The following is an 11,310-nucleotide window of genomic DNA, read 5'->3' on the forward strand; positions in this document are numbered from 1 at the left end:
AATGAGAAGTTTGCATTCCCCCTTGCCCCCTACTTGTTGCTTACCCCTGCTCCATTTATATGTATCACTTGAACTTCAGCCTTTGTAATGTCGCTCAAAAACAGTCACTTTCAAAATCAATCATGCATTCTCTACACGTCGTGCTAGTCGCACTTTTCTTATGGAGTCGCTGAACAAATGTGTACTTCTTTACGGTGAGGTGCCCGCAATAACTTGAAGATATGACTCAACAACGAGACACATTATTTCTATACCCGGTTTCTTTTTATTTATTTTTTTCATTCACTTTTCCAAAAGTTGTATGCGCGTACGACGTATACACGCAAAAATTTCTTGGCGGCGTGCATCTGACACATGAGTTTCTTGAGGACAGATTGGACTTACAATAACTGTAAGCGGTCCCTTTTGTTGGCTATCGACGCGTTTCCGTGAAGTCCAGTCCCCGTGAAATTTGTGAACGTGCGCAATGAAGGGTCGCTGTGCCACACCTAGATGAAAGCCAATCAAATTAAATAGGCACGACAGTCACGCTCTGAAAAATCGCTACCTCTAGTGAAAATCAACTTAGATCCGTGTAAATGTCACCCACATAATAGCGTGTTTTGAGCACTGATGTACGAAACCAACTTCGCCATTCTGCGAATACGCTCTTGGAACATCCTTGCTGTATACCAATCAGGGCTCAACGGTTCGCACCAGCCCCTGCAGGCCATGGCGCTCATGCAATTGGTATGCCGATTGTCTCATCTTATAGTGCGAATTAGTTATTTTAGGAACCCACCACGGTGGCTGTTGTGCTGCTGAGCCCAATGATTGAGCCCGAGGACGCGGGTTCGATTCCAGGCTGCGGCATCCGATTTTGTTTTTGTGTGTGGAGGCGAGAAGCGAAAATGCCTGTGTGTTCGAGATTTCGGCGCACGCTAATTAGATCCCCAGGTGGTTAAAAATTAATCCGGAGCCCTCTACTACGGCGCGCCTCATCGCCTGTGTAGCGCCGGCGCGTGAAACCTCATAATCAGTCAAACCAGATATTTTATGGCGAGTTTAACACATCATTAAACTTAAAGAGCAAAACACAGCTGCCGCGCACCGATAAAGCCGCGCGCAGATTTCACCCTGGACTGTGCGTTGTCACGCATGGCCAGCTACCGGGCTGTTCTCATGAGTCTTAGAAATGCCGGTCGCGTGCTTTTTTTTCCATGTGCATAAAACTGACCGAATACACAGCGCCTGCTAATTAACCCAACGCGCGCATGAAACGGGCGGCGCAGCATTCCGACGTCAATGCATGCGTGAGGCACGAATGCGAACTTGGGTTTCATTGCCTTGTGTTATTTCGCACTCATTATTTGCTGAATAAATAAATAAACTGGAATTAGAACAAGAAAATAACTTTTTATGCCGTCGTCAAATAGTATGGAGTTTACTCTGCTCCGACTTGGCGTTCCTATAGCCGCTCACTTCCCCATGTATACATGCCGAAATTTAACGGGGCCTCTCTAGAATGCGTGTTCTTTTAGGGACGTGCATGCATATGGAAAGACAAACTGAACGGGTATACGTCGTGTCTTTCATTCGACGTGTTGGCCGTATCTTTAAGAAGTTCGCGCAGATACGCGTATGCACCTTAACACAGCTTTTTTTTTTTTTCCTAACTGCCTGAAAACAGCACCCAGAAATGGCTTCCCAGCTTTCCTTTCCTATTGTTGAAACACTGCGCGCCTTTCTTAGGTAGTAGATTACGGCTGTATTATAAAGAGGTAATCGTGAATCGACAACGAAAACTTCCAGTTCCATTTTGCTAAGTTTTCACAAGCGTCTCGCACTGTTAACTTTCTCCCTTAAAGGAGTACTGACACCAAATTTTTACTTCGTGTTTTATTGGTTACGTGTAATAGGTGTAATATTTGGTATACGTTGCCGTGAAGCCTATTTAGGGCCGCATGCATGGCCGGGTTGTTCATATGTTGTCGCCTGTATATCCCTAGACAAAAATAATATAGGTAGAAGGCTCAAACATTTCCTTACCCGCCGCGGTGGCTCAGTGGCTAAGGCGTTGCGCTGCTGAGCACGAGGTCGCGGGTTCGATTCCCGGCCGCGGCGGCCGCTTTTCTGATGGAGGCGAAAAGCAAAAACGCCCGTGTGTACGAGATTTCGGCGCACGATAAAGATCCCCAGGTGGTCAAAATTAATCCGGAGCCCTCCACTACGGCGCGCCTCATCGCCTGCGTTGCGTCGGCGCGTTAAACCCCACAATCAATCAATCAATCAAACATTTCCTTGTTGCTGGATCCTCATAATTGTTCAAAAAATTAATTTACTGGAGAAATTTTATATGCACGCTATATAAACTGAGAGTGGAGTGATGTGGGAGTGCGAGCCATACATGTCACCAGCTAATTACAATCGTATGTTTTCCCTTCATATTGCCGCAGTAATTACAGTTGATTCATGAAATGGATTCAAACCCAAAGTTCGTGTTCTTTAAATTGCCCCCTTCTGAAATTTATTCACTTTTATAGCCCCTCTGATCAGCGAACATTCCAGCTAGTCCACAGCTTGCAGCCTTGTTTGAAACAAACAACATGAAGTGGGCTGTTTTATATTTCAACTTCCCCATAGACATTTCACCTGCCTCGAGCGCCAAAGTCAGCTAGAGGCATTCAGCGAGAATGCAGGGGTTAAACTCGTAGATGTGCTTGGTGAGTGCACCACTTGTCCTCCCCGTCTCCGCGTAGTGGCAGTGGCGTAAACTGGCAGAAATGCTTGGGTTTTTGGCATGGCTACTGGGACACTACACCGAGTGTGTTTGAGTGCATTAGCTGGCAGACGACGCTAGCGAAGTATTTGGGAGTGCCGTTGGAAAATTATGTTGATAGTGATCCTTATTGGCACAGGCAGGCTGCTGAACTGCGAGAAAAGGCCGAGAAATGGAAAGGCACTGGCCTTTCAATGTTTGCCAGGGCCTCAGTGTGTAACGTGTTTTTTATGAGCAAACTCTGGTACGTTCTTCAGGTACTTCACTGTTCGCGTAAGAACGTACAGGCTCTGCATCGTGTGTTTGCAGTGTTTATATGGGGGTCCACGTGGGAACAAACGAGCCGGACGAACTTGTTTCGGCGGGTGCGCGTCGGGGGTCTTTCTCTCTCGCATCTGTTTTTGCGACAAGTTGTCAATCGGTTTTTGTTTCTGCGTGACGTGAATGATCCTTTCTTGCGTTCTGTGTGTCAGATGAGGCTAGCTAGGGCGCTACCTTATTTTGTTGTTTCTTCTGCGTTTTTTACTTTTGGTGCACCCAGAGGATATTTTCGGGAGGTGGTACTGGCAACAAAGTTTTTACGGGCCCGCTTCACGCTTGAATACTTATCAAACGTGACGCGCAAAAGACTGTATCATGACCTTGCGGATATTGTTTTGCCTGAGCCGATGTACAGATCAATGTACCGTGCAGGGCCTGGGCAGGACGTACTTAAACGAGTAAAGAGAATGGCAGTGCCGCCATGGGTTAAAACGTTCTTTTTTAAACTTCACGTGGGCGTCCTTCCAGTAAAAACCTGGCAAAAAGAGAAAGGTCTATACATTCCATGGGGGGTTGACTGTTACCCATGCAAAAAACCCGAGACGGTTGAACATGTTTTCTTGGAGTGTTGGGATGGGGTCTTCTTTTGGGATGTGCTTCAGCGCACATTAAAGAAGGACTTCCCCCTGGATGCCTACGGGATCAGGTTTCTACCCATTCAAAGCGAGGATGGGGTACCATATGACCTCGTCATGGTTCTGGCCCTGCACGGCATTTGGAAATCGCGCATGGCCATCCGCCATCGCGACATCGATGCCAAACGGTCCAAAGAGTACTTTTCTGAGTCTGTTCGTCTGCTTATTGAAGTGTGGAGGGCTCAGCCCGAGCCTCCGGAATGGTTGCCCGTGTTTGAAACATTAACAGACATGAAACAATTTTAGCCGTTACTCTGTTAGTCAAGTGCTGGCTAGCGTTTTTAAGAGTGTAGTGTTTTGTTTGTGTGTGTCAAAGTATGGCAATAAAGAAAAAAAAAGGGGGGCTCGTAGCTAAATCGATAAGACAACCGGCCCTCGCTTTGTTACGCTATTAGTTCCAGGTTCGATTCTTGGCGGTGCTAGTTGTGGTCTCTCTACCTCGCAATATGCATAACCCTAGCTTTGCACAAGGCAGGCATTCATGCACACCGCGAGGAACCACCGTGGGTTCGAGCTAGTTGAGCACGCTCACGATACTGAAACGCCGTCGCGCCACTGTTGGGCAGGTGGAGAAGGGGGCGACAAAGGAATATGCCCAGGGTACGGAGGGAAGACGTTTATTTTATACTAACATTCTAGCCACATATTTTACAGTCCCAATTACACAATTTACAGTACAGGTACGTACTTCCCGTTAGGTTAAAGGGGCGATGGGGCGCCACGCGCAAGTGCGCACGTTTCGTCGGCGCAGAGCCAGTGGGCTCTTCTGTCAGGGCAAATTCCGGGGTGCGTGCACGTTGTGCGCGCGCGCATCGCCGTGCTGGCCAGATCGGCTCGCAGCAGCGAGGGAGACGGGGCCCATTCGCTCACAGGCGCGTACCGCACGGCGTGTTCGTCGAGTGGTAGGTACGGCCTTACTATATGCAAGCGTAGGGGCAACAGGAGCAGCCTTGGGCACGGGCCGCAGCCGGAAGGGCTGGTGGGCTTTCGCCGGCGCAACAGAGTTGCCGCCGGCTGGTAAAGAAAGCGTCACATACCTTCGGCCAATGCCTTCGGCGTCCTGGAAGCGTCTCCCCCGAACGGACCCCCGCGCAGGGCGCGCGTTCGCCTCCCCGGCGAGAGTCGGGTTCGGGCCTCGTTCAAACGGACCAATGAGGTGAGGTTAGCTCCGCTACCAAGGCGGAGCGCCCGCTGCGTGACAGTGTTTTATCGCCGCAACGGTCTCTGCAGGCTTCACCTCACGCAAGAGTTTGAGAGACGGCTCGGCTCTACACAGAGGCGCCAAGACGAGCCGGAATTTCGGAGGAGAGAGGGGAAAAGCGCCGCGTGATGGCACAAACCCAGTGATCGCGCAATGGCCTGGGCGTCAGGATCCCCACATAGTCAAATCTTTTATTTGTTCGCGGGAGTTTTCTGTTGACACCAACGGTCGCGAAAGAACCCTTGGGGGGTAGAGGTATAAAGATTTGCTTTAAAAACTGCGCGTAACGCAGTTCGGTTGGCTGAGACGTGAAATGAAGCCATTCTATAAAGATATTACGACAGTTGCGGCAACAGTCTGAACCCGGCCTTACACAGCACCAACGGAACGAGCATGAAACTGGCTGCATATTTTCACTAGCGTCAGTCCAATTTCCCGCAAGGGGTATTTTATTTGACAACCAACTAACGGAGGCGCTGCGGGATTATTCGGGACTGCACATTTTGGACTGGTCGTCGATCCTCTGCAACGTCTCGACTGAGTTTCTTCGGGCCGTGATTGCGTGAGTACAACTCATCACCAGTCATTTCATGTATACAGCACCTATTAGCTGTTTTGTGTGGAATTTTAGTGGCAGAAAGAACATGAGCTTTATTATAGGCTTTATTACAGGCTCCGCCTTCGCGTCATACCTTTCACTCTCAGTTAGAATTGGCCGTCAGCAATTACAAATGGCGTTGGCATGCCGAGATCGATCATTATTGTTTGCCCTTTTTGCAGCTTCGCATCTTTTATTTTTCTTCAATACTTAAAGGGTGTTCTCAGAAGTTTTGTATCCGCGCTGGACCTTTTGGCCATGCGTGCTCGGTTAGGCCTAGCCCGGTTCAGTGCCGTAGAGGTCCATTAGTGGCCCACGAGCTCAGCATTCGCGGAACGTAATGATGCACGAAATAAGCCATTCTACTTAGGAGCACCGACAAGTGGGAAGTTAGTATGGAGACATGCTAACTAAAAGCGCAGAAAAACGCAGGACAAAGAGAAGAACTACACAGGACAAGCGCTTACTGACCGAGTTTAATGAAACCAAAAAGTCATTCTACTCCTCATTTCTCGCAGAGGTTTGCAAAGCAAAGAAAAAAAAAGCATCTTCGGGCATACCCATGGTAGAGAATTTCCGCGAGTGGTATAGGAGACTTCACAGCATACAGAGCACGACAGTCTTTTCCCTGTTCCCCACTGTACGCGGGTGCTGGCGAACAGATATATAGTCCGTCCAGTGCACTATAGGCATTGATTGAATGCCGGTACTCGCTAATTTCAGGTGCCCGGCCTTCAGGACCACCTCGGCCGTTGCAGCAGGCTAGTTCCCTTTATTTGCTTCCGTTGCCATGTGGTCCAATGACTACCGTCCCAAAGCAACGGTGTCGAACAGCAGTGTTCTTCAACATATTATACCGGTAGCAAAACTTAATTCGCTTGGAATTCCGGGCCGTGCGAGCACCCCTGCTTTGTGGTAAATGAAGAGCAATCGTATTGGCGCGGCATCGAAGGAATGAAAACTAAACTTTGCTGAACGTTTAGTTTCAGTAGCACAATTTATTCAACAAAACATTTTCGAATTAGGAAATATAAAGGAAAAGAATGTTCCATGCTTCCACGGCATTTCTCCTATGACTAGTGGCAGCAGCCGCAAGCAGCTGAGTTCATACATACATGTGCTGACAGCATCAGTGCAGTCCGGTTGCCCTTGTTTGCCCACCGGACAGGGGGCCAATTACGGACTGCTTGATATTAAAGACTCATGGGGAGTTTCGCACCACCGCATATTGAATAACTCTGGGTGTTGAATGTCCGTTAATCTGCCGTCCCTTAACCCTTGTGGCATCCTATGGATGGGGAAAAATCATGCAGCACTGGACGGTCATGTTCTTTTCAGATAATATTTTTTTTTTACTAAACCTGCCTCGCTTGTGCTAGTCAAACGGCTTCCTTCCTTTTGTTTGTTAATCCATGTTTGCTTATTCTTTTCTTTTTTGCAGCCACCTCGCGGATATGCGTGAATGCATCTCTGTTCATGTTGGTCAGGCTGGCGTCCAAATGGGCAACGCCTGTTGGGAGCTCTACTGCCTCGAACATGGCATCCAGCCAGATGGCCAGATGCTAAGCGACACGGCCATCGCGGGTGGCGACAATACATTCCACAGCTTTTTCAGCGAAACCGCCAATGGCAAGCATGTCGCTCGTGCCACTTATGTTGATCTGGAGCCCACTGTCGTGGACAAAGTGCGCACGGGCACGTACCACCAGCTTTTCCACCCGGACCAGCTGATAACCGGAAACGAGGACGCGGCCAACTTTGCCCGAGGTCGCTACCTCCTGGGCGTGCAGATAGTGGACCTGGTGTTGGAGCAGATTCGAAAGCTGGCGGACGAGTGCACGAATCTGCAGGGCTTCTTGGTCTTCCACAGCTTCGGTGGTGGAACTGGATCCGGCTTCACCTCGCTCCTCATGGAGCACCTCTCGGTGGAGTACGGAAGGAAGAAGTCCAAGTTTGAGTTCGCAGTTTACCCGGCTCCACAGGTGCACTTGCTGTCCTCGTCCATGGCTTTATTTTTTCTCTTTGAAGGGAAAAAATAGGAAGTCTCTCCTTATTGGCATGTAAGCTTAAATTTTATTTGTCACAAATTTCCCGCGCTGGTTTGCTTCGCAGGTGTCCACCTCAGTTGTTGAGCCGTACAACTCCGTTCTGAAGACGCATGCTACTCTGGAGCATTCCGACTGTACTGTTATTGTCGACAATGAGGCCATATACGACATCTGCCAGCACAATCTCGAAGTCGAGCGGCCGACATTCACAAACCTGAATAGGCTCATAGCACAAATAGTCTCTTCCATGACGGCGTCTCTGCGCTTTCACGGAGCCCTCAACATCGATCTGACAGGGTTCCAGACCAACCTGATGCCGTTCCCGCGACTCCATTTTCCTGTCGTCACTTATGCTCCAGTTATCCCTATTGAGAAGGCCTACTACGAACAGCTCACGGTGGCCGAGATCACCAATGCTTGCTTCGAGCCGGCCAACCAGATGGTCAAGTGTGACCCTTGCGATGGAAAGTACATTTCCTGCTGCCTGTTGTACCGTGGGGATGTGGTGCCCGGAGATGTCAACGAAGCCATCGCACGCATCAAGACCAAGCCAACCATTAAATTTGTAGATTGGAGCCCCGCTCCTTTCAAGGTGCGCCATATTTCCTTTTTTATAAGAACGTACAATACCCTGGAAGTATGCGAAAAAGTGTCATTTCTACACCATCTTCTTCTCACTAGGTTGGCATCAACTTCCAGCCCCATACGGTGGTCCCTGGAGGAGACCTGGCTAGGGTGCGCCGTGTGGTGTGCATGCTGTCCAATACCAGCGCCATTGGTGCAGCGTGGAAACGGCTGAATCGCAAGTTTGACATGATGTATGCCAAGAGGGCCTTTGTCCACTGGTATGTGGGAGATGGCATGGACGAGGGCGAGTTCGCAGAGGCCAGACACAACATAGGGCTCCTGCAAAAGGAATACACAGATCTGCACTAGGAATCCGACGTGTCCCTTTCTAAAGACCTGGAGTTCTGCACAGGAAATAAAGGTTGACAGCGTGCATTATTTGCATTAACTGTTATTTAGCGTCATCATTCTGGGGTTACTTGCATGTGAAATATCTGGCAAGAAACACAAAACCATTGTGCGACTGTTAAAAAATGGGGCATGCGTATTGAATGCAAAAATGAGGTTTTTTTTTTATGAAATAAGCCAGATCCAGAAACCGAAACTGAGCCGGATAAAACTGCAGTGACCCGAAAAACTCGGCAACTTTCTCCTAAAAAAGGGGTGGCTAGAAAATAGTAGAAATAACGCAGTGAAAAAGTGTACGCAGAACAGATCATAGTTCGAATCAAAAATGAGCCACATCATCCTGTTTCACGGATCAAAATGAGCGAAATCCATCAGCCCAATGGGAGATCAATTTTGGCTTGAGTGTTCAGACTGTTTTGTGGGTGTTTTTCCCCTAACCTCAACCTCGAGCAGTGAGAGACAGCGCTGTCCAGCGCACATCTCACCGACCAGGTCATGCTGACGGAGAGGGCCGAACGTGCGAAGACGACGCTTGGACTTCTGGACTAAGAAGCCATCACCACGCATATAAATGCCCAATAAAAGTTTTGCTCTCTCTCTCTCTCTCTCTCTCTCTCTCTCTCTCTCTCTCTCTCTCTCTCTCTCTCTCTCTCTCTCTCTCTCTCTCTCTCTCTCTCTCTGTCGGAAGTTTTTGTTTGGCTTTTCAGAGTTGGCTTATTATGAGTTAAGACGGCAATTCGGAGATCGGCGAAAGATCTGTCCCCAGATGTCAACGAGAAGTGAACGGAAGAAGTGAACGAAATGATACTGAGAGATGTAGAACCATGATTTCATGTCATCGCATCCGTTCCTACGAAATAACTCTGGTTATATTTATTTTTTGACTACCATATTAGCCATTTTAGCACTTAATTAACTAAGTAGCCGCCGCTTACAAGGCTGGCAAATTCCCCCCCCCCTTCCCCCCCCCCAAAAAAAATCTGATAGCATACGAACCACTTCATGAAGGGGAAGAATAACATATGAGCAGTCTTCTCGTGAAGCGTTTTGGAAATTCATGGCAAAGCAATGAAGAGCTTGCTTACTTCGTGAGTGCCTTTAGGTGTGCCCCACCAAAAAATATCATAGGGAAGAATTCGAAAAGAGCTGCCAATCGTGCCAAGAGGCCTCACCTCCTGTCCATGTATAGTTCTACCGTTCTTGAAGCCCTTTTGCATACTTTAATGCCTTTTCAAGCAAAACGCAATCGCACCATGCTCAAAAGTTAATTTGAATATAGTTTTCATAAGAATGCCGCATCGACTTGAGTGTTTCAATTCAGTATGAGTCAAATTCAAACTAATCACCCCAATATTTTTCAAATTCCCGGCATAATTTTTAATTACTTGTGCCCATAAACTTCCCCCTAGCTGACATGTCAAATATTTCATATAATAGCTTTGACGGCGCTGCATTTAGGTCCGGTAACAAACTTTCGCTTGTTTCTCAAATTCGCGTTAGGTGTATCTGGCTCACCTCGAAAAAAAAAACCGCCTCAAATAATGGCACTAATTAAGAACTGCAGTAAAACGGCCAAACCTTGCATACTTCGTGTGAGCACAATGGTGCCTGCCTCTCCTTGGGTGCATGCAGGAAAGTGTAGCTGTGTTCGTGAACGAAAGTTACAACAGGCAGGCGTAAGCGAGGCACTTAAAGGGACCCTGCAACACTTTTTTCAACTTTTTTTTTTGAAGTTTTAAATGCTTGGAGAACATAGTCGCCCAACACACCCAGTACCTAGATTAGGGGGTCACGAAGTACCTCAGCCAAAAATTCATGCTCTATGCCCATCAGATAACTTGGAAACTCGCTCAAAAGATTTTTCTCTCTTTCCCGGTCTTGGCGTTCTTCGCCGGCCCGAATTACATCACTGAGGCCATGTATAGCGGCTGTTGGCCGGTTTTCCTTCAGTTGCAGCAATAAACGCTTTTCGATAGCAACTTAAAAAATAAAGCCACAAAAACAAAGCAGAAATGGATGGCGTATCTGGTGCGACGAGCAAATCATGCTGTGCCGCTCCGTGCTGGCGATAACCATAGCTTTCGCAGTGGTTCTAGACTCCAAGGAAAGAGTGAAAGCGCTTATCGAAAGTGTTGCAGGGTCCCTTTAAGTTCTGCTAACCTTATTTATACACCATTGTCACTTCGCGATGTCACGAATCCAAGCGCCGTCTTATAGGTTGGTCGAATTGGAATGTCAAATTCATCTTTTTCTGCTGTTTTCAGTCCTTAGTAAGGGGTGCCGTAAGTGATTCGATTTATAATTAGTGACTGGATCATTCTGATCCAGTAGTATTTTGTTCGTCACTTTATAACCTCCTGGTGTGGTGTTTCTTAGAAAAGAATATTTTTTACTTGTATTAGAAATAAAAGGAAAAGAAAAGAGGAGCACCAGTTTTTAAGGCTGTGCGTACGAACTTGCGTAAAACTTGAAGTAGTTTAGGAAAAAGAACGAGCAAATTTCTCAATGACAGAAAAAGTGTCCGTGGGTAGGAAATTCCTGACTGCGTAAGAATCTCTCGGGGATTTAAATTATTCCGTAGCCCCTCCCCCCCTTCCTACGGCACGGCTCATAGCCCACGCTAAACCCCAAGTAGTAGCACAATTTTTGTAGGGCCACTTTATACTTGATTCTGAACTTTTGTGCGCAACTTGTCACGAGATTTGAATATTCGTCGTCTTCTAGAAAAAAAAGAACGCTGAAATTTTCCATAGGTTGGGACTTAGTATAGTCGA

The 11,310-nt window shown here is 47.7% G+C and overlaps 1 protein-coding gene across 1 annotated transcript; it reads left to right on the forward strand.

Moving 5' to 3' along the window:
• Nucleotides 1-6,244: 6,244 nt before the first annotated feature.
• On the forward strand, nucleotides 6,245-9,082 carry LOC144155861 (tubulin alpha-1C chain-like). The gene is made up of 3 exons (XM_077687544.1): nucleotides 6,245-7,495; nucleotides 7,626-8,153; nucleotides 8,243-9,082. The coding sequence occupies exons 1-3, from the start codon at nucleotides 6,926-6,928 to the stop codon at nucleotides 8,495-8,497; spliced, it is 1,353 nt and encodes a 450-aa protein (XP_077543670.1). The 5' UTR covers nucleotides 6,245-6,925; the 3' UTR covers nucleotides 8,498-9,082.
• Nucleotides 9,083-11,310: the final 2,228 nt, after the last annotated feature.

Source organism: Haemaphysalis longicornis, unplaced genomic scaffold (assembly GCF_048455015.1).
Source record: "Haemaphysalis longicornis isolate Haplotype H1 unplaced genomic scaffold, Haemaphysalis longicornis Haplotype H1 scaffold_1, whole genome shotgun sequence".
Lineage (NCBI taxonomy): Eukaryota > Metazoa > Arthropoda > Arachnida > Ixodida > Ixodidae > Haemaphysalis > Haemaphysalis longicornis.

Bases quoted from the DNA above. Each gene is read 5' to 3' on its own strand.
- LOC144155861 (XM_077687544.1), top strand. From the start codon at position 6,926: ATGTTTGCTTATTCTTTTCTTTTTTGCAGCCACCTCGCGGATATGCGT. The intron at 7,496-7,625 runs GTGCACTTGCTG...TTTGCTTCGCAG, and splicing joins CAGTTTACCCGGCTCCACAG to GTGTCCACCTCAGTTGTTGA. The intron at 8,154-8,242 runs GTGCGCCATATT...TCTTCTCACTAG, and splicing joins GGAGCCCCGCTCCTTTCAAG to GTTGGCATCAACTTCCAGCC.